The sequence below is a fragment of the Peromyscus leucopus genome, chromosome 8b (genome assembly GCF_004664715.2).
Source record: "Peromyscus leucopus breed LL Stock chromosome 8b, UCI_PerLeu_2.1, whole genome shotgun sequence".
Taxonomy (NCBI): Eukaryota; Metazoa; Chordata; class Mammalia; order Rodentia; family Cricetidae; genus Peromyscus; species Peromyscus leucopus.
In genome coordinates this window covers 96,512,910-96,535,267 of record NC_051086.1, presented here as the reverse complement: position 1 = coordinate 96,535,267, position 22,358 = coordinate 96,512,910, and the positions used below count along the sequence as shown (strand labels likewise).

Below are 22,358 nucleotides of genomic sequence, written 5' to 3'. Positions count from 1 at the left end.
GCACCAAAACTACACAGAGAAACCCTGTCTCAAAAAACAAAGCAAACAAACAAACAAACAAACAAACAAACAAACAAAAAACAACAAAAAGGCATCCATGGACTAGAGAAAACAGCACCTGCTGCTTGCACAGAGGATCTCCTTTCAGTTCCCAGCATCCACAATGGAGGCTCACACAAATCTGATCAGATTCCTTCTAACCTCTTCACAAACACACAAGCAGTCAAACATGTATACATATTTTGATTTTTGAGGCAAGTTTCACTATGTAGCCCAGGCTGACCTAGAATTCACTACTAAGACTAGGCTGGCCTCAAACTCAGAGGTACGGGGAGGTGAATCTCAGTGAAAGCCATCCTGGTCTACATAGCAAGTTCCAGGAGAGCCAAAACCACATAGTGAGACCCTGTCTCCATAAAAAAAACAAAAACCTGGATGTAGAAGGGTGGTGGTACAGGCCTGTAATCCCAGCTTTTGAGAAGCTGAGGCAGGAGACTCTTGAGTTTAAGGCCAGCCTAGGCTACATATCAAGACCCCACTTTAAAAAAAAGTGATGGGTAGTAGTGGCCCATGCCTTTAATCCTAGCACTCTAGAGGCATCCTTGTCAGTTCAAGGCCAGCCTGGTCTACAGAGTGAGTTCCAGGACAGCCAGGACTGTTTCACAGAGAAACCCAGTCTTGAAAAACCAAAAAAAAAAAAAAAAAAAAAAAGGGTGGGGTGTAAAGGAAGGAAGCCAAGGCAAGCGGAAACAGCACTGGGTCAGAGACACTGCCATCAATTCTCATTTACATGCTCCACCTTCACCTCTGGCCAGCATCCGTACCTGCTTCCTCTCCAGCTCAGCCTGCGCGTCTGAGTGCTGCTTCTGGAGGCTGGCACAGCTGTCTCTCAGCTCCTGGTTTTCTCGGAGAAGCTCCTCATTGTGCTGCTCGATCTCTTCCACCTTTCCCTGCAAGAATCGAACACCACAGCAGCTTCTTTCAAGTCCTTCCAGCGGGAACTTCCCACAAGCTCGGATGAGCAGCTGAGTGATTCCCACCCACTGGAGCGACACTGTGGACGCCAGGGAGAACAGCCTCCAAATGGAGGAAAGGGGCAACATCACGTGCCTGTGTTACGTAGAATTAGGTTTGCTCTTGCCAGGAGACAAAGACCAGCAAACCTAAGGCCAGAAGAAGTTGAGTGGCTGGGAGGTGTTGGTGCACGCCTTTAACCCCAGCACTCAGGAGGCAGGGGCAGGCAGATGTCTGTGAGTTTGAGGCCGGCCTGGTCTAAGGAATGAGTTCCAGGACAGCCAGGGCTACACAAAGAAACCCTGTCTCCAGGAAATAATAATAATAATAATAATAATAATAATAATAATAATAATAATAATAGAACATTATGAGTGACACTGGGCACAGTGGTGCATTCCTGTAATCTTAGAATTCTAGATGCTGAGGCAGGAGGATTGCCCTGAATTCTATGCCAGCCATAGTGTGAGGTTCTGTCTTTTTGTTGTTGTTGAGGTTCTGTCTTTAAAAAAAAAAAGGGTGTGTGTGTGGAGAGATGGCTCAGTGGTTAAGAGCACTGACTGCTCTTCCGGAGGACTTGGGTTCAATTCCCAGCACCCACATGGCAGTTCACAACTGTCTCTAACAACCTCACACAGGCATACATGCAGGCAAAATACCAATGCAAATGAAACAAAAGCAAATAAATAAATAAAAGCTGTAACAGCTAAGGGAACTGAATAGTTATAGAAGTTCCAGAGAAGGGAGAAATCATGTTTTGATTTTTTAAAATTATTCCCAAGTCATCCTGAGTGGGTTAGAGCGGTAATCATATGATTTTCCCCAATAATATCTATCCATAGCAATTCTGTAGAGTCATTGATGCAAAGTCCACCCAAGCTGGAGCTCCTATGCTACAGAAAGGCTTGAGGGAGATGATTACAGACCTTCGTGGTAACAACCACGATGTCCTCCTCACTTTCTGGACGGAATTGGAAAGGGATACTTGCTCCCCGGACCACGCCATCTTGATCCACATAGCAGAACTGGTAATGCTCATCGTCCTTGGGCAGATAATAAGCTGAAAGTAGAATGTGGTTTTTAATACAAAATAAGAGCTATCCCATTTAAAACAAAACCAAAAACTGTCCCAGAAAACTCAAGGGGATTAACTAGCATTGTCCAGAGTTCTCAGCACCTTTGACCTAGTATTTTCCTACCTTTGAACTGGACTTCCAGCTGCCTGGTTGATTCCTTGTTTAGGTCACTGGGCAAAGCAACCCACATGAAGGTGTAATACTCCCGGGTCGTCTTCCACCCCACCTGCAATGACAAGCTCTAATTCAGCACTGATGGAACTGCATGAAAAAGTCTTATTTGGACTATGTTTTCTTAAAATGCACTTACATTTATTTATACTGAAGATAGAATGAATTCATTATGACAAGAACATATGTTTTTTGGCTTGTGGCTATTATGTGGGAAAACATCTAATACAGTGGTTCTCAACCTGTGAGTCTTGACCCCTTTAGCAAACCTCTATCTCTAAAATATTTACATTACGATTCATAACAGTATGAAACATAATAGCAAAATTATAGTTATGAAGTAGCAACGAAGATAAATTGAGGTATACAAACAACTCAAAATTCCAGTTAAGAAGGGAATTAAACTAACTCAACACCCATTACATGAGTGCCAGAATTTATCCCCAAGTCACCAGTCAGTTGAGGTAGCTCATACCTCTAGTTCTGATACCTGAGAACCTAAAGCAGGAGGATTGCTAGGAGTCTGAGGCCAGCCTGGACTACATAGTGAGTTCCAGGACAAATCAAATCAAACAACCAAACTAACTTGATTATCCAAATTGACACAGAGCATACACAGTACTGATTAAAAAATGTTTTGAGAGGAGACAGTCATAACGATGCCTGCCCATAATCACAGCTACATGGGAACCTGAAAGACTATGAGTTTGAAGCCAGCCTGAGCTATATAGCAAAGCCTTATGTGTAGTGTATTCATGTATGCATGTGTGTACAAGTGTATATGCTTGCATACAGAGGCCAGAGGTCCACATCAGCTGTCTTCCTCAATCATTCTCTTTATCTTGTTTTTGTTTTGTTCAATACAGGATCTCACTATGTTGCTGTGGGATGGTCTGTATATGCTCTGATTGGTCAATAAATAAGACACTGATTGGCCAGTGGTATAGGCAGGACTAACAGGAGAATTGAGAGAACAGGAAGGCGGAGGGACACTGCCAGCCGCCATGACAAGCAGCATGTGAAGATGCTGGTAAGCCATGAGCCACGTGGCAAGGTATAGATTTATAGAAATGGGTTAATTTAAGATATAAGAACAGTTAGCAAGAAGCCTGCCATGGCCATACAGTTTGTAAATAATATAAGCATCTGTGTGTTTATTTTATAAGTGGGCTGTCAGACTGCCGGGGCTTGGCGGGACCCGGAGAGAAGCTCTCCAGCTACACTATGTAGCTCTGACTATCCTGGAATTTGCTCTGCGGACCTGGCTGGCCTTGAACTCACAGAGACTCCATCAGCCTGCCTCCCATGTGTTATGGGGCTGGAAAGATGGCTCAGCGGTTAAGAGAACTAGTGGCTCTTCTACAGGACCTGGGTTCAATTCCCAGCATATACTTGGCAGTTCACAACTGTCTGTAACTCAAGTTCCATGGGATCCAACACTCTCACACAGACATATGGGCAAGCAAAACACCAATCAATGTACATCAGATAAAAATAAATAAATTATTTTAAAAAAGGCATGTGCTACAATGCCCTGCCCTTCATCTTTTTATTTACAAATGTGTGTGTTGTATATGCTCCCATGTATGCACAGAGGTCAGAGTTGTTGGGTATTCTGCACTGAACCTGGAGCTAGGCAGGCCCCCATGACACTGATTATGGGTACATGCACGGACACACCGAGCTTTTTCTGAGAGGCTGAGATTCAAGCTCAGGTCTTGTGTGTGTGTGCTCACTGGGCTATCTCTCACCCCATCCACCTTCCTTTTTTGAGAAAGGGTCTCACACTGACTCAGGAGCTTACCAATTTGGTTCAACTGGCTGGTCAGCTGGGATTACAGCTGTGTGCCACTGTGCCTAGCTTTTTACATCATTGTCGGGAATCCAAAATCTCAGGTTCCCACACTTGTACAGCAAGCAATCATAGCCCTAGTCCCTGCAAAGTCCTCCTAAAAAAAAAAAAAAAAAGGAAAAAAGGAAAAAACAGGGCCAGTGATATGGTTCAGCAGGTAAAGGCAACCTGTCCTGAAATTCTGGTGATCAGGGAAAGAAGGAAAGACAGAGAGAACCAACTCCACAAAATTGTCCTGATTACCACGTTCTCAAGGCAGAGCATACATACCTACAGTGCACTATGCACACACACTAATTAAAAATAATAATAAAAAAGAAACATGAGGCCGGGCAGTGGGAGGCAGAGGCAGGCAGATCTCTGTGAGTTCAAGACCAGCCTGGTCTACAAAGTGAGTTCCAGGGCAGCCAGGACTACACAGAGAAACCCTGTCTCCAAAAAGCAAACCAACCAACCAAACAAACCAAAACAAAAACAAACAACAACAAAAAACCCACAACAAAATCAACCTTGGCCCTGCTACCTTCTAACAAAAGTTTTAAAACTTCTCAATCACATGAGGAGGAAGAACATGTTGCCAAGCCTGGCCACCTGAGCTCCACCCTGGTTCCTACTTGGTGGGAGGAGAGAACCACTCCTGTAAGCTATCATCTGACCAGCACACACATGCTGTGCCACATGTAACACCTCCTCCCTATAAATAAATAAACGCAACAATAAATTTTAAGACCTTCCACAGGATACACTGAAAAAAACAAGCCTTCTAAATTGGAAAGTGCTTGGTCGGGGCTTCCGGCTGGTCCTGCATGGTCCTGTAAGCCCTGTTCTCTCTCTCTCTCTCTCTCTCTCTCTCTCTCTCTCTCTCTCTCTCTCTCTCTCCCTCCCTCCCTCCCTCTCCCTCCCTCCCTCCCCTCCCCTCCCCTTCTCTCTCCCTCTCTCTCTCTCCTCTCTCTCTCCTCCTCTCTCTCTCTCTCTCTCTCTCTCTCTCTCTCTCTCTCTCTCTCTCTCTCTCTCTCCAAACCCGGCCTGCTCAGAGTCTGAACAAAGGAAAGGCGCCAAGCCCAGTTCTGCGTTCTTGGTGGCTCCGCAGCTTCCTCCCCTGATGCAGCAGCCCAAGCCCCCCCCCCCCACCTGAGCACTCAGCACAAACCCAGCTGTGGCAGACACACACATCATCACCCACTGCCTACAGTCTATAAAACCTCCTGGCCCTGGCTCAGGTTGGTGACCAGAGAGCCCGCCCGGGAGTTACTTTGCTCAGTATACCTGTTGTTGTTACACTTTTATTTCAGCTTGAACTGGCTTACTGTGTCAGCAGAGAAACTCATGGGGGGGGGGGCAGAAAACCTATTAGAAAGTAGTTATGTTCTCTTTACAAGTTTGTCCTCTATGATGTCTAATACAGACTTGTCATGTCCCAACCTGAATATAATTTGAAATTTGCTTATGTATTTATTTACCCTCTTTTTTTGGGGGGGAGGACAGGGTTGGTAACCCAGGCTGGCCTTGAACTTGCTACTAAGCCATTTCTCAAATCCCTAAGCTTTTGTTTTTGCTTTAAGATAAACTTGGACTGGGGAGATGGCTCAGCAGGTAAAAACCTAGCTGGGAGAGCTAGATGACCTGCGTTCCATACTTGGAACCCTCATAAAAGTAGAAGGGAGAACCAACTTCACAGGGTTGTCCTTTGATCTCCATACATGCTCATCATAGACGCACACCACACAGTAGTAATAATAAAAACAAATAATAAGCTAAACTTAGCACTGATCTATAGGCTTGGCTACACAGGACTGAAGAAAGCAGCTAAGGCCTCCTCTCCAGGATGAAAACACTCTGGACACCAGCTCTGTGTCAGCACATAGTAGTCTGATGACTCATCGCCCCAGAGGCTGCCAGTGTCCTGAAGGTCATCTTCTGCCCGTACCTGGACACCAAAGCCTCAGCTATAGCTGGGTCCTCCAAACAATTAGGCAGTAAAGGACGGCATCTGGTTTGGGGCCGAACAGCACTGGCAAGTGTGCACATGGCATACTGAAGTGTCAACCAATCAGAGATCAGAGCCAGCGATGGGAACTACTTAGGTCTGACCTTTATCTCTTGTCTCTGTAAACAGGATGATTGGACAGTATGGTGGGGTGTGTGTGCTGGGAGGGAGGAAAGGAGAGAAGGGACAGGATGAGGGGCAGGGAGGGAGAGCATCGGGAAGGGAAGGGAAAGGGAAGAGAGGTGGAAGGCAGAGATGGAAAGGAGAACAAACTAGAGAAGAAGTTTAATTTCAAAGCAGTTTCTGTCCTTGAACTGACAGGATGATTAGATGCTACTGAGGGCACCGAGGGAAGACTCCCACTTATCAGGAAAAGACTTTTGAGATGCAGGATGTCAACCCGGCCACTTCTCAACATCCTTTCCGGATTTATGATATTCACAGTAAAACAAATTCAACACTGTATTAAGGAAGGAAGAAAAATTAAAGTCACTGAAATTAACCAGGTACAAATCTCAGCACTGTGATAGAAGCAGGAAGATCAGGAGTTCAAGGCCATCCTTGGCTATACAAAGAGTTTGAGGCTAGCCTTGGACATGAGACCCTGTCTCAAACTCTCCAAACAAACAAAGCCATAAAAATTATATAAGGGGTCATCCATCTTAGTCAAACAATATGTACATATTTCAAAATAGGATAATATATATATTACGATTTTTTTAAATTTATTAATTTGTTAATTTTATGTGGTTAAGTGTTTTGTGGGCACATATGTCTCTGTACGAAATGTGTCCCTGGTGTCAGAAGAGGGCATCAGATTTTCTGGAACTGGATTTACAGATGGTTGTGAGCTGCCATGTGCATGCTGGGAACTGAATCTGGGTCCTCTGGAAGAGCAGTGAGTGCTCTTAACCACTGAGCCATCTCTCTAGCTCTCAATAGGATAATTTGTAAAGCATTTAGATTTGATCGTTGAACACATGATAAAACTTGGGGATTGTGAGATTTTTTTTTATCTTTTAGTTTAGGACTGAAAATAAATTTGTTTTTTGTTTGTTTGAGATGGGCTCTCACTGTGTAACCCTGGCTGGCCTCAAACACAGAGATCCTCCTGCCTCTGCTTCCTGAGTCCTGGGATTAAAGATGTGCATCACGGTGAAATTTAAAACTGAGGCTCATACACACTGTGTGTGATGAGGGCACACTAGGAATTGAAGTTTGGAACTTCTGATTGGGCACACATACTGTCAAGGTAACTAAGACCCACCACTAGTTCCTAATCCCTTGGTATTCACACTCACTTTAAAGATGCCAATCCAGTCCTTGCGACGAGGGATGAACTGTTGGGTGAAGGTGTAGTAGCATGTGACATCTCCTCCAGGAACATAGAACTTCTCCACACTGTTAAACACGACCTGAGAGAAACTGCAGTGTTCCAGCAAGACAGCTGATATGGGGGGCTCGTCCATTGTCTTGTCCATGGTGGAGTCCTGTCAGGAGATATGGAATAGGGTATGTGAGAACCTGCTTCAATAAAAAAGACATTTAAAAAGACAGAATAGAGTAAGATTCAGAAAGGGTTTGCGGGGGACTTCCAGGCTCCCACCCAAGAACTTTCTATTCAAGCAATCAGGAAAAGCAAAATCCTGCCAAGAATCGAGACCCGGCCTGCTTTCTGTTTCACTTTGCACAGTGTGCATTCCTAACTTCCTATGCTGGGCATTTTCCGAGAGCGTATTTGACATCTGCACCCCAGGCCCTGCTGCCCCCCTCCATAGCCCTGTTGTTTGTTTACAGCTACTTGTTTCTCTTTCTCCTAAGAAAATAAGCCAGTTTTCAGTTCAAAGTTCTCTACTTTACATCCCAGCAAACCCTATGATTTTAGGAAAGTTCAGTTCTTTGGATTTCAGCTTCCCATTCAGCTCCACAATAACTAGGCCCTTCCATATATCAGATGCTATACTAGGAGTTGATTTAGGACAAAGATAGAGACAAGAAGTTATGTGATATTCAGTGGTGACAAATGTCTTCTGAAATCAGCTTGGTGTCCTTTAAATTCTAGTGTTCTCCCTTCCTCTCCCTTCCCTGGACACCCCCCCACACACACACACTTCCCTCCCCTGCTCCCTGGGCAAACCCTCTACTGCTGCGCTGACTAGTTTTCATGTCAACTAATACAAGCTAGAGTCATTCTGGAAGAGGGAACCGCACCTGAGAAAATGCCCCCACCACAGTGGCCTGTGAACAAGTGTATGGTTTATTTTCTTGATTGACAAGTGGTTGGGGGTGGAGGGTAGCACAGCTGAGCTCACCCTGGGCTGGTGGTCCTGGGTGCTATAAGAAAGCAGGCTGAACAAGTCATGAGGAGCAGGCCAGTAAGCAGCACCCTTCCATGGCCTCTATATCAGCTCCTGCCTCCAGGTCCTGCCCTATTTCAGTTCCTGCCCTGACTGCCCTCAAAATGGCATGCAAGCTGGAATATGCCCTTTCCTTCCCAAGTTTCTTTTGGTCACCACAGCAATAGAAACCCTATCTAAGACCATTGCTGAGCTATACCCCTGGTCCCACCTTCTAAAGGATGGAATTGAGCAATTTAATAAACTGGGCCTTGTGATCTGATCATTGCTTACCTGTTAGCATAACTACTGCATTTGGTTATGAGGCCTAAGTGACCTAATGTGAAGTGCTCAGACCTTAAGTCAGTGCACTCTAAACAGATACCTGGTCAGTGACAGAAGGACAGACTCAGCACAGAGACTGAAGAAAGCTGCTTAGCAGACCTTTGTAATTGTTACTGTCGTGCTGGCAGAGATTTCATTATTTTACTCCTGGCATTGAGCTGGCCCTCAAAGGATCCTACTCCCACATGGCGGACAGATGGCAAGTGGCTATCCAGTGAATTTAGAATAAGACGTGCTAAATACTCTGAGGTCCAAAGAGGAGAGAGCTGGACGATGGCTCCGTGGGTACAAGTGCTGGCCTGGAAAGCGTGGCGGCCTGAGCTGAGGCCTGAAGACTCAGCTTGTGGAGACTCAGGACGGTCTACCCTCTGACCCCACACAGAAAGCTAACAGAGTGGTGCCCATCAGTGATCCCAGCACTCTGAAGGTCATCCGGGAGGCAGAGCAGGAGAACTGCCTGGAAACTCATGGGCTGGTGAGCTGGACTACAAAGCATGGAGACAGAAACAGTCAGACAGACTCAATCTCACCGAGGTTATGTAAGAACTGACTGCAAAACTGTCCTCAGACCTCCACACATCCTGAGTGTGTTGTCTGTCTCTGTCTGTCTGTCTGTCTGTCTGTCTGTCTGTCTCTCTCTCTTTCTCTCTCTCTCTCACACACACACTAAATAAGTAAAATGTTAAAAAGTTTGTCAGAGGGCCTGGAGAGATGGCTCAGTTGTTAGGAGCACAGGCTGCTCTTCCAGAGGACCTGGGTTCAATTCCCAGCACCCACATGGTGGCTCACAACCATCTGTAGTGGGATCTGATGCCCTCTTCAAGCATAAAGTTGTACATGCAGATAGAGCATTCATAGACATAAAATAAATAAATACATCTTTAAAAAAGATTTGTCAGACATAGAAAATACCTTTTTAAAAAGAGAACTTTTTTGTACAACTGGTACACAAACATTTTTAGGGAGTAGACTCTTATGTAACTCTTGAGGAAGACTGACGAGGGTTTTTGAAATGGGTTTGTGCTGAGGGAATTCCAGCAGCAGAAAAATGCAGTGCACAGGGCTGGAGAGGTGTCTCTAGTTACTGTTCTTTCAGAGGACCCAAGTTTGGCTCCCAGCACACATGTCAAGAGACTCACAGCCATATGTAACTCCAACTTCAGAATAGCCAATGCCTCTGGCCTCCAAGGGCACCTGCACTCATGTGCACTTACCCACACGCAGACACACACACCTACACATAACTTAAAATAATAACAATAAACCTTTGAAAGAAAAATGCAACTCATATTTGGAAGAGAGTGAGGAAGTATGACTCCTTCCTATAAAATGGATAATAACTTGTGTTTTGTTTTCTAGATGATTATTGTAGATATAATATACAGACAAAATGTAATCAGAAATGGAAAATGAGGGCCGGACATGCAGTTTAGTGTGCTTACTTAGTACGTGCAAGGCCCTGGGTTCACATGCAAATTAAAAAGTAAAAATAAACAGTGGGAACCTGTTTGTAAGGTAAAAGCACGGAAAAGGAACAAAGAGTGTGTGCAGATACGGCTCAGCAATTAAGAGTACTCCCGCTTTCCCAGAGGACCTGGAGACAGGGCCACAGTATCTACCTCAGGTGGCTCACAACTGCCCGTAACTCTAGCTCCAGGAAATCCCTTACCCTCCTCTGGCCTCCGAGGGCGAGGGCACCTACATGTACATGTGAACACACACACACACATACACATACACACACACACACACACACACACACACACACAGACACACACACACACACACACACACACACACACACACACACACAGAGAGAGAGAGAGAGAGAGAGAGAGAGAGAGAGAGAGAGAGAGAGAGAGAGAGAGAACAAAACCCCACAACATTACAGTTCTTCCAGATTTAACCTATGTCTTGGTCTTACTTTGAAGTAACTCCAACTAGGCCTCTTCTTCAAACTCCTCAAAAGTCAGGGGTTTTAGTTTGTTTGTTTGGATGGCCTGATTTTCATTTTTGAGACAGGTTTTCACTATGTAGATCAGGCTAGCCTTGAACTCACAGAAATCTGCTAGGATTAAATTAAAGGTATGAACCACAGATACCTGGCTCAAACTTCCCAGAAGTCAGTGCACCACCACCCCGCCCCCAGAGAAGGCAAGAGGACTTGAGCACTAAGTAGTTTATTGGAAAATTTAGCTACAGAGCCAAGAACTCACTGATTTTTCTGGTTTGTGACAGAGCCTAGCCACATCCTGAACCTCATGCCTTGGGGTAGTGTTCCCAAGTGGAGTGGAAAGGGTCCTATTCCAGTCCGTCATTTCCCTTGTAGCAAGCTGCTGTCTGGGGGATGAAGGCTGCGCTGGGATGCTGTGGAAGACGGGCCGGGAGGTCTCTCAGCTTGTTGACTCTCTCCCTAGAAGTCTCCAGTCACAGGGAAGCCACCCTGCCTCCTCAGTTCTAAGACCGAAGAACCAATTTATCTGAGCATATCAAATGATTCTGTCTGCCCTTTGACTGGGGACTGTGACTAACAGCAGGTCAGGCCCGCCCTCAATTACATGAAGTCCCTTATCTTTAGTTCTCCTTGTGACACATCATCCTCACTTGTACACAGCACAAGGTTAAAGTAACTGCCCACTCGGTGTTCTTCCAATAAATGAATGAAGAATATATGCACGCCATTCATCAAGAAGTGGGAGGGGCTTTACAGGTAAATAATGGCAGGGATGGACTGGGGATGTAACTCAACAGTAGTGTTTGCCTAGCTAGCATACGAACCTAGGCTAGATCTCCACCACCCAAGAATATTATTAATGATGAAGATGATGGTGATGATGTTAAGGATGGTGGTAAGATTTGAGTTCTTTTCTTGTTGATTTAATGTTATAGTATGTCTGTGTGTGTGTGTGTGTGTGTGTGTGTGTGTGTGTGTGTGTATAGTAAGTCAGTAAGTCCAAGGCTAACCTGGGCCACATGAAACCCTCCCTGCCTTTAAAAAAAGAAGTCAGCCAGGCATGATGGCACATGCCTTTAAATCACCAGGCAGATCTCTGTGGTTTGAGACCAGCCTGGTCTACAAAGCAAGTTCCAGGACAGCTAGGGCTGTTACACAGAGAAACCTTGTCTCAGAAAAAAAAAAAAAAAAAAAAAAAAAAAAAAAAAAAAAAAAAAAAAAAAAAAAAAAAAAAAAAAAGTCAAGGAGATAAAAACATCCAAGAATAATACCAATTCTTGATATGACCAGTTCAGCTGGCTTGGCTGCTTAAATGGCATGGTGACAAAACCAAAAGAACCCACAAATCTGATGTAAGAACCCATCACAGTGGATGGCGGTGGTGGTGTACCCTTTAATCCCACACTTGGGAGGCAGAAGCAGCTGATCTCTGAGTTCGAGGCCAGCCTCGTCTACAGAGTTAGTTCCAGGACAGCCAGGGCTACACAGAGAAATCCTGTCTTGAAAAACCCAAACAGAACCCATTACCCACTTCCACACACACAAATTCTGGCAAGCTGTGAATACTAGCTAAGAATCCAGGTGGCTTGGTACAGCCTCTCCTTCTCACTGAAGACCAACCAAGTTAACTCACAAAGAACACTGAGAAAGGACAGCCCACTCACAAGTGACACCAGAGAGCCATGCTCTGAGGCCTGTACACAGCCAGAAGAAATCCCATCTCTTCCCTCGTCTAGAAAAAGCAACAGCTTGGTCTCTTGCTTATTAAAAAACCAAGACTATATGAAGCTTCCAGACTTGGCCTCTGAGCATGTCTCTGACTCAGGACACCGATGGTCCTCGGGGCCTCAGATTTCAATCGTTCTTAGAACAAAGTTAAATTACCTGCCAAGTCTGGAGACGGGCTGAAGAGGCAGGTAGGCTGGAGAGGGGCAGCATCCCCTCCTTCCTCTTTACCAAACTGAGGGCAAGAACGGGCTGTAGGGAAACCCAGCGCATGCCATACCAATCCTAATGGGTTCAGTGAGGAAGTACCACACTCACCCTTTCCTGAAGGGAAACTGCTAACTGCTAAGATCAGTAATCCTAAACTGAGCATAATGACCTGTAATCCCAGTACTCGGGAGCTCTGAGGCAGGAGGATCATCACAAGTTTGAGGCCAGCCTGGACTACACAGTGAGACCCTGTCTGAACCAAACCAAACCATTAGTGATCCTTAAAAGCCTTTCCTTCTGGGCTGGCAAGATGGCTCAGTGGATAGAGATATTTGCCACCAAACCTGACAAAGCCAAGTTTGATTGATCCCTGGAAGAAGATAACTGATTCCTATAAGATGTCCTCTGACTTCCACTTGAATATAATAGCACTTGTCCCCAGACACATACACTTGCGCACATGTAAGTAAATTTAAAAAACAAAAACAAAAACAAAAAAACCCAACTTTTTGTTGTTTTTCAAGACAGGGTTACTCTGTGTAATGCTGGCTGTCCTGGAACTCACTCTAGCATAGGCTGGCCTCAAACTCACAGAGATCCACCTACCTCTGCCTCCTGAGTGCTGGGATTAAAGGAGTGTGCCCGGCAAAATTACCTTTCTAACAATGCTGTCTAGAAACGGGGTTGGAGGGTACAAAAGGAAAACTAGAATGAGTTAGCCTCAGTTTTCCTCTCCTAACCACTCAAAACTAATCTACCATCTGCCCTAATGCTGGCAGTAATTCATAGAGGCAAGAAAAGAGAAGAAACACGAGCGCTAAATTAAGTTAGAATCCAGAGAGCTAAGAAATTATGAAAAAGTGACAGGATATATTAGGTCCGTATTCTATCTCATTTCTTTTTCTTTTCCCAAAATCTGAGTCTGGTCATGTAAGTAGTGACAGGGGAAAATGATTTTTTTCTTTTAGACTTATGTATGTTATTCTATGTGTATGGACTGTGCCTACATGCACGTATGTGCACCTTGGCCTGGGGCCATTGGAGGCCAAGAAGGCACCAGATCCCCTAGAATTGGAGTTACAGATTTTTGGGAGCCACCACGTGGGTGCTGCAAATCAAACCCGGGTCCTCTGCAAGAGCAGCAAGTACTCTTAACCACCAAGGGATCTCTCCAGGACCCACAAACAGGGATTTTAAAAACAAAAGTATCCAGCAGCTAGACATGGCTGGCATACATTAATAATCCTAACATATGAGATGGAGGCAGGCGGATTCAGAGTTCAAGGATAGCCCCAGCCACGTACCTAAGCCTAGATTTCTGAGACTCTGTCTCAGGAAACAAAGCACCTACCAAAACCCATTAATCTGGGGATAGTGTAGAGATTCCATAAACTGTCCGACATGGTTGTTACTTCTTTTTTTTCTTCCCTTCTAGCAGTTTCCAAAAGGATTAGGGCCCTCAGGGGAGCTGGCAATAATAATGTATTTCAAAACGAGTCCCAGGAAATGGTTCTTAGTGCCTAAGAAAACCTGACATGTTTTCATCTAATGAGCCTTTTAGTTTAATATACTACTCCCCAAACTGTTCCTCAAAGCATAGGTCTTCTTATCCTGAAGCAAAGCAGCAACAGCCCAGTCTACTTCTCATTTGAGATGAAGCTGCAAACTACAGCGATAGGTTTTAGCAGAAAAAAGGTTAAGTTCCGAACACTTCGACATGAGCCTCTCATAGCAGCTGGGCACATGTTTCAAGAGAAGCAAACACTCACTGGACATGGTGGCTCTTGCCCACGATGCCGGAACTCAGGGGGGAGGAGGAGGAGGAGGAGGCAGCTGGGTTTAGAGTGAGTTCTAGGCCAGCCAAGGCTACATATGGAGACCCTGCTCAAAAATAAACAAGGGCTGGAGAAATGGCTCAATGGTTAAGAAAGCACTGTTTTGCAGAGGACCAGAGTTCAATTCCTAACATACATATCAAACAGCTCACAACCATCCGTAACTCCACCTCCAGGGGATCTTATGGCCTCCAAGGACACCTACACATAGCTACTCTCTCTCTCTCTCTCTCTCTCTCTCTCTATATATATATATATATATATATGTATATATATATATATATATACATATATATATATATACACACACACATATATATATAAAATATATAATGTGCATATATATTATTATATAAATAAACCTTTGGGACTATAGAGATGGCTTGGCACTGGATACTCTTCCAGAGGGCTGGAGTTTGGTTCCCAGTAACCACATAGCAGCTAATAGAACTATAACTCCAGTTCCAGTGGGTCTGACGCCCTCTTCTGGCCTCCAAGAGTACTGCACACACATGGACCATAGACACACATGCAGAAGTAAAACATCCATGCAGAAGTAAAACACCCATACACATAAAATAAAAATAAATAAATCTTGAAAATAGATCTTAAAAATAAACACACACAGAGACAGACAGGAAGAAAGTGTGTGTGTGTGTTTGTGTGTGTGTGAAAGAGAGAGAGAGAGAGAGAGAGAGAGAGAGAGAGAGAGAGAGAGAGAGAGAGCGTGCGCGCGCGCGAGCGAGCGAGATACTGACTTGACTATAGGTTGCTTCTCTAGGTTAGTTCAGAGGAAGAAATTGAATGCTTCCAAAACCAAGAGAGAAATGCAAATACTTATTTTTTAAAATTATTTATTTTTATTTTATGTGCATTGGTGTGAGGGTGCTGGATCCCCTGGAACTGGAGTTATAGACAACTGTGAGCTGCCATGTGGGTGTTGGGAATTGAACCAGGGTCCTTTGGAAGAGCAGCCACAAACAAAAATGTAATCCTTTCATCTTACTTCTTTTCCTTTCTAAAACTAGCAGTCAGCCAAACAGATGGGCTGATCTGAAGGCAGGATCTGAAGGCAGTCCTCCTGACCCTGGCTTAGCAAATTCGAGCAGCAGAAAGCATACACAGGCAGTCCGGGGAAAGGGAGCCCAGGCAGCCCGAGGAAAGGGAGCCCAGACAGCCCAGGGAAACGGGGCACAGGCAGCCCGGGGGAAGGGAGCCCAGGCAGCCCAGGGAAGGGAGCCCAGGCAGCCCAGGGAAATGGGGCACAGGCAGCCCGGGGAAACGGGGCACAGGCAGCCCGGGGAAAGGGAGCCCAGGCAGCCCGGGGAAAGGGAGCCCAGACAGTCCGGGGAAACGGGGCACAGGCAGCCCGGGGAAACGGGGCACAGGCAGCCCGGGGAAAGGGAGCCCAGGCAGCCCGCGGGAATGGGGCACAGGGGCTGCCTGTGCCAGCATGCTGTTTGCTGTTTTCCAGGGGCTGGAGAGATGGCTCAGCGATTAAGAGCACTGGCTGCTCTTCCAGAGGATCCGGATTCCATTCCCAGCACCCACATGGCAGCTCACAACTGTCTGTGACTCCTGCTCCAGGGAATGTGACACCCTCACACAGACACACATGCAGGCAAAACACCAATGTACACAAAATACAAATAAATAACTAGGATGTTTTCCAGTACGTAAGACAAAACTACGCAACTAGGAACCTTTCAGACACATATCAACTGTTGGAAAGAGCTGTCATATTTGGTCTGAGCAAGTTCTGTCACTCACCACCACAGCAATGCCAGGGGAAGCACAGAAAAACAGTTCTCAGATGTGAGGGACTCAACTGGAAGAAACTGTGAAAGTTCCCCGTCTACCCACCACTTTTTGTTTCAAAAATATTTTAGGGGCTGGAGAAACGACGGGTCGGCAGCTCAGGACACCTGTTGCTCTTGCACAAAGGATCTGGGTTCAATTCCCGGCACCCACAAGGCAGCTCACCGTAGTCTGTAACTCCAGGGGATCTAAAGCCCTCTTCTGACCCCCTCAGGCACTGCACAGACATGATGTACAGCACAGACGGAAGCAAAATCCCCATGCCTACAGGTTTTTTTTTTTTTTAAAAAAATCCTTAAAAAACATTTTATTTATTTCTGTGTATGTGCGTATGTGTGCCTGAGTATGTGTACCACATGAGGGCAGAAACCAGAGCTCCAGGTGGTTGTGAGCAGCCCGAGGAGGGCACTAGAACTGAACCCAGATCCTCTGCAAAAGGAGCAAATGCCCTTAACTGCTGGGCCACCTCACCAACCCCATACATTTCCCCCCTTGAAAGGGGTGGTTGTGTCGTGCCAGGTCACGGTGGCAGTGTGTGAAGAACAGGGAGGCAGCATGGGAACTTGGCCAGAGGCCAAAAGACCTGGGATCTCAGCTCCGCTCAGCCACGACCTTGAAGTCAGGGTAAGCCATAGAAACCCTTTGTAGGTTTCTGGCCAACACATGCATCTGGCTAGAGAAATCTCTAAGGACCAGTTCAGGTATAGTGAGGATCCTGCGTGCACGAAACAGAAAGTTCATCGTCCGTGTCTTTCTCTGAGAAAATAAGTATCCGTAAGTAGAGCTGGTTTGGTTTCATTTTTGGTTTTGTTCTTGTTTGAGGCGAAGTCTCTCTCACTCTATAGCCGAGACGGGGCACGAATTTTCAATACTTTTGCACTGAATGTTGTACTATGTTTGTACAAGAATGTGTAACTTGTTACTGTTGGGTAACTCGGGACCCCCTGTCCTTTCAAGGTGTTTCCTGTTTGGCTGCTTTCCTGCTTGCTACAAGGTAGAGAGTTTCAGAACTCCCGACAACACTTGGGAAAGTAAGCCATCTAGGCATCCCTAATCGTGTGTGGTTCATAAGCCACAAAGACCTAGTGAATGAAGTCCTTTGTTATATGTGGGTTTTGCAAAAAAAAAAAAAAAAAAAAAAAGTAAAAGGGAAGTTATGATACAACATCCAAATTACTCTCCTAAGTTCCATCCATACGCACTTGTTGTGGATTTGTTTCTAGGGCAAAGAATTCAAATGACAGGAAAAAAAAAAGTTAGGGAGAAAGCAGCGGCAGATCAGCTGTAATGCAGCAGGGCACTGACATCTCCTTGTCCATCGGGGCTGCCTCGACGGGATACAGAGGGAAAGAGGTTTCAGGGAGCTAACTTGCTGGCACAGAGGGAAACAGACCTAAAGAGAAAGTAACTCGGTCAGGGTGACGCAGCGGGGCCCTCGGCCCCTGGGCCTGAGAGCCGATAGCGGTGACACATTAGAAGCTGGGCGTCAGGAACCTCGGCGACCAGGGGCGGCGGGGCCGGATACCACCGCGAACCACAACACAGGGCCACTGCGCCGGGACCCTGGCTCCTGTCAGAGGCGACTGTCCTCCCGCGGGCCACAAGCCCTGGAACCCCAAACTCCGGCAGCCTCGCCCTCCTCTGGGAAAATCGTCCCGGGCCTCCCAGGCCGCGGTAGGCGCTCCAGGCCCTCCCGGAGCCACCCTCGCTGACCCACGCCCCCCGGGACGGACCGAGGTGAAGCTGAAGCCCGCCACGCCGTGGCCTGCCTGTGGCCCCGTCCCAAGGCCCAGAAGTCCGAATTTCGGGGACCCCAAGGGCTCAACTGCCCCCCTTCACTTCAGGGACTCACCGGGGACAGCAGCCAGCAGCGGCGCAACAGCAACAGGGAACCCAAAGGCCCGTGGGCGGGGCTAGAGGCCAAAGGGGCGGGCAAGCCCCGCCCACTGCGTCACAACAGCCACAAGCCCCGCCCCGCCGCCGGCCGCCCGGGACTCGTTGTGTCTTGGATGACGCTATCCTAGATCCATCCTAGAGCAAACTGTCTTTTTTATTTTTATTTTTTTTAAATTTGTTTAAAGTTGCGTCTTTGAAAGGGTATTGAGAGTTTATCTTACTTTTCCTGCCTCTACATAAAACTTCATGCACTATAGATACTTAGTGCTACAGATAGAGATGATATACACATATATATGTATGCATGTGTATGTATAGATACAGATGAGATATAGATAGATAGATAGTCCTATAGATACAGATTAGACTCTGGCATTTCATCCTGCTTCATACACACACACACACACACACACACACACACACACACACACACACGATCAGGCTTGGTAGTAGATACCTGTAATTCCAGCATTGGTGGTCAGCCGTCCAGGGCCAGATTTGGCTGCAAAGTTTGAGTCTAGGCTACCTGAGACTTTGTCTCAAAAAAAAGAAAAAAAAATCATGTCTCACACCCGACCTTAAAGGAAATCTATAAACCTTTCTGAGTCTCCTGTGACTTGACTCATAAAGTAAGTTTCTGTTTGTTTTTGTTTATTTTATGTGAATGGGTGTTTTGCCTGAATATGTATATCCACCACTTTCGCGCCTGGGGCCCAGAGGGATCAGAAGAGGATGTTGGATCCTCTGAAACCGGAGTTATGGATGATTGTAAGCCACCATGTGGGTGCTGGGAATACAACCCAGGTCCTCTGCAGTAGCAACAAGTGCTCTTAACCAAGGAACCAACTCTGCCTGAGACCAGCTTTGGCGAGGGTGGGGGTGGGGGGTGGGGTGGGGGCTGAGGGTAGGGTGGGATGGGGTTAGGGGTATGGGGTGGAGTGGGAATGGGGGTAGGGTGGGGGCTGAGGGTAGGGTGGGATGGGGTTAGGGGTATGGGGTGGGGTGGGGGTTGGGGGGCTGCGGGATGGGGTTGGGGGCATGGGGTGGGGTTGGATCTGAGGGTAGGGTGGGGCGGGAGGGTGGCTCAGGTCCCAAAGAGGATGTATGGAGTGGGTGAGGGCAAAGTAGGAGACTGACATGATCTGAGGGTGAGTTGGGATGGCTGCTAGACAGTTTATTTAAAGAATACACCTTTGATAATTTGTAGTTGCACATAGGATTAAATGGGGGTGGGGGTGGGGGTATGTGAGCTGGGGTGTATCTTGAGATCAGGGATTGGGGAAGCTAGCATTGACCTTGACAAGTTAATAGGCACCAGTTATATGGTAATGGAGGGTCACAAATTCCTTTTGCCAGAGATCAGAATGACTCCCTTTTTAGCAATCAGGAACTTTCTTCAAGTCCCTGGAGGAATGGCTGACCTTGGGAAAAGGACTTTCTTGGGGCGGGGGAGACACCAAACACTTTTATAGAACATTGTAGGATTTTTAAAATATGGCTTAGTTTATCCAAATAGCTAAAACTTAAAGTTAGCAAAGATGAAACTAGACAAATATAATATTACTATGAACCTGAGTAGACCTGAGGAATATATATATATATATATATTTTTTTTTTTTTCCCGAGACAGGGTTTCTCTGTGTGGCTTTGTGCCTGTCCTGGAACTCACTCTGTAGCCCAGGCTGGCCTCGAACTCACAGAGATCCGCCTTCCTCTGCCTCCCGAGTGCTGGGATTAAAGGCATGTGCCACCACTGCCCGGCTGTTTCTTTGTTTTTTGAGACAGGATTTCTCTGTAGCTTTGGAGCCAGTCCTGGAACTCACTCTGTGGCCCAGGCTGGCCTCAAACTCACAGAGATCTTCCTGTCTCTGCCTCCCAAGTGCTGGGATTAAAGACATGTACCACCAACGCCCAGCTAGAATTTATAAATCTTGATTATCAAATATATCTTATTTATCCAGCATAAGTTACTATATAAATTTTCTAGCACCTTGGTGTTAGTTTATGTGGGAGTAGGTGTTATTTATTAAGCAGCACAATGTTATTTATTAAGCGGCAATGTTTACCATGAGAGAGAAGCCACGAGGTGCAACAAAACCCACTATAAGAGTTTATTAAGGGAAGGGACTAGAAGGGGTGTGCATAGACCTATGGAATGATTGTGCAGGAAGAGAGGGGAGGAATAGGTGGAACCTGCTTTTATGGGTCCCCCCTGAACATGCACATGTGGGCTTACATAGCTACACCACACATGGGCATAGATTGTGTGACCACTCTGTGTGAAGGTGATTAGGTGATCACACAGTACACAGATCACACAGGAGGGAAGGCCCTAGGATAACTAAGCATCTTGCCTGGCTACAGGACAGCGCGTGTAGCTGGGGGTGTGGCTAGGAATTCTAACATTCCAGACTCTTTGTTTTTATTAAAAATCGCGGGTAAACGGGAACAGGGGCGCTGTTTCTCCTGCAACTGCTTCCAGCTGACTCGGTGGGCATCAGTTAACTTTTGGGGGTAGGGAAGGGGGCTTTTGGGGTAGCCAGCCAGACGTCCTGAGGTAGTTGATTGTCCTTCACTGCTCTGGGAATCATCCATTATCTACTGCTGCTTTGGGCTCAGTGACTGTTTGGGTCTGATGAGGTGCTGGTGAGGCAGAAGAGGAAGTTTAGAAAAAATTGTACCTTGGGAGGAGGTCCCTGAGAGGTCCTGGGGTGTGTGGGGGTGTCCTGGGACCAGGAAAGTTTGAATTATACTTATCTGAAGTGGATCTGATCTGTTCAGGTGGATTCAAGCTGGCTCTGGAGCTTGGAAGAATTTTTGAACATATTAAGAAGCAGCCACAGGGAATTAAAAATCTTGAGCTGGTAGCCATGATTTTATAATGTTTAGTATTCTGCTATAAGACTTTTTAACTGCAAGTATGGGCGTGTAAAAAGGCCAAGAGGTTGGGTGGAGCAGCTTTTTTCTGAGAAGGTCAGAAATGATAGGCTTAAGTCCTCTAAGGCTCTAGAGTGAGAGAGAGTACTGAGCTTGGGTAATATACCTGGTAGGGTCCTGCAACTGGATAATAATAGGGGGATGGTGCCTAGCAACAGAAGGGTTCTGGGTGTCCCAGACTTTGGGGTCCTCCTGAGAGGCTGACCAGGGAAATAAAATGTTGGAACTAGTAGGCTGGGTGGCTAGGAGGAGGAGGAAGGAGCTACTGACGAGTCTGGGGTAAGAAAAATGTGGGGAGCAAATGAAATAAAAGCTCCTACCTTAGCTAGAAAATCTCTTCCCATTAGGGGCACAGGGTGGGTTGGCACAACTAAAAATGTGTGGGTGAGAGGGGTACCCCTGAAAATACAATTAAGTGGTGGGGTCTGGTGAGGTGGGTAAGGCTGTCCCCCTACCCCAACAATAGGGAGACAAGAAGAAGAGGTGGGACCCCAGAACTCCCTCAGGACTGAGTAAGTGGCTCCAGTGTCCAAAAGGAAGGAAATGGATCACCCCGATACTGTAACCGCTATCCTGGGTTCCCCTCAATCATCCATTGCCAAGCCTAGGAGATCGACTGGAGGGTGGTCTTCCCTCGTTTGATGTCCCCATGCCACGAGGTGCATGAGGGCAGTCAGCTGACCAGTGTCCCTCTCGGTGGCACTTTGGACAAGGCCCAGATGGTGGCCTGAGTGGGGCAGGGTAGGCATGAGCCCAGTGGCCTTCTCTACCACACTTAAGACAGGGACCTGGAGGCCTTTGAGTGGCTAGTGGGATATATATATATATGAGAGATAAGGCTATAAGATTGGGCAATATATTGGAATTGTTTAATGAAGAAAGCAGAGTTAGGTATAAGAGCCCAGTTTTCTTTTTATCTGAGGAAGTTCTGTGAGGGAGAAAGGGACATGAACCTTAACCAGTCCATCCACCTCAGCCACCTCTGGCGAAGGAAGAACGGTTGCTGGGTTGACGTGGCTGGAGTCGGGTCCCTTAGCAGCTGAGAACGAGTGACCGGAGGAGTCAAGGTGGGAGCCAGAGTGGGGTTCGGTTCGAGCGGCCTGATATCGGAGAGGAGGAGGGGCTGGAGGAGGAGCGAAGGGGCAGACGCCCGGGGAGCAGGAGCGGGAGGTCGGATAGTGGAGGTTCCTTGGCGGGTCCAG

The 22,358-nt window shown here is 46.6% G+C and overlaps 1 protein-coding gene across 3 annotated transcripts in view; it reads right to left on the bottom strand.

Moving 5' to 3' along the window:
- Nucleotides 1-18,281, bottom strand: part of Calcoco2 (calcium binding and coiled-coil domain 2) — a 34,155-nt gene extending 15,874 nt beyond the window's left edge. For 2 of the 3 annotated variants that reach the window (XM_028869019.2, XM_028869020.2), the window contains exons 1-5: nt 18,176-18,280; nt 7,402-7,590; nt 2,214-2,316; nt 1,941-2,074; nt 825-950 (exon numbers count right to left, since the gene is read on the bottom strand). In XM_028869019.2, coding sequence (XP_028724852.1) covers nt 825-950; nt 1,941-2,074; nt 2,214-2,316; nt 7,402-7,581 — 543 coding nt within the window. In that variant the 5' untranslated portion in view covers nt 7,582-7,590; nt 18,176-18,280. Of the gene's footprint in view, nt 1-824; nt 951-1,940; nt 2,075-2,213; nt 2,317-7,401; nt 7,591-18,175 lie in introns of all 3 variants that reach the window. The other variant, XM_037200550.1, reaches the window with a different exon arrangement.
- Nucleotides 18,282-22,358: the final 4,077 nt, after the last annotated feature.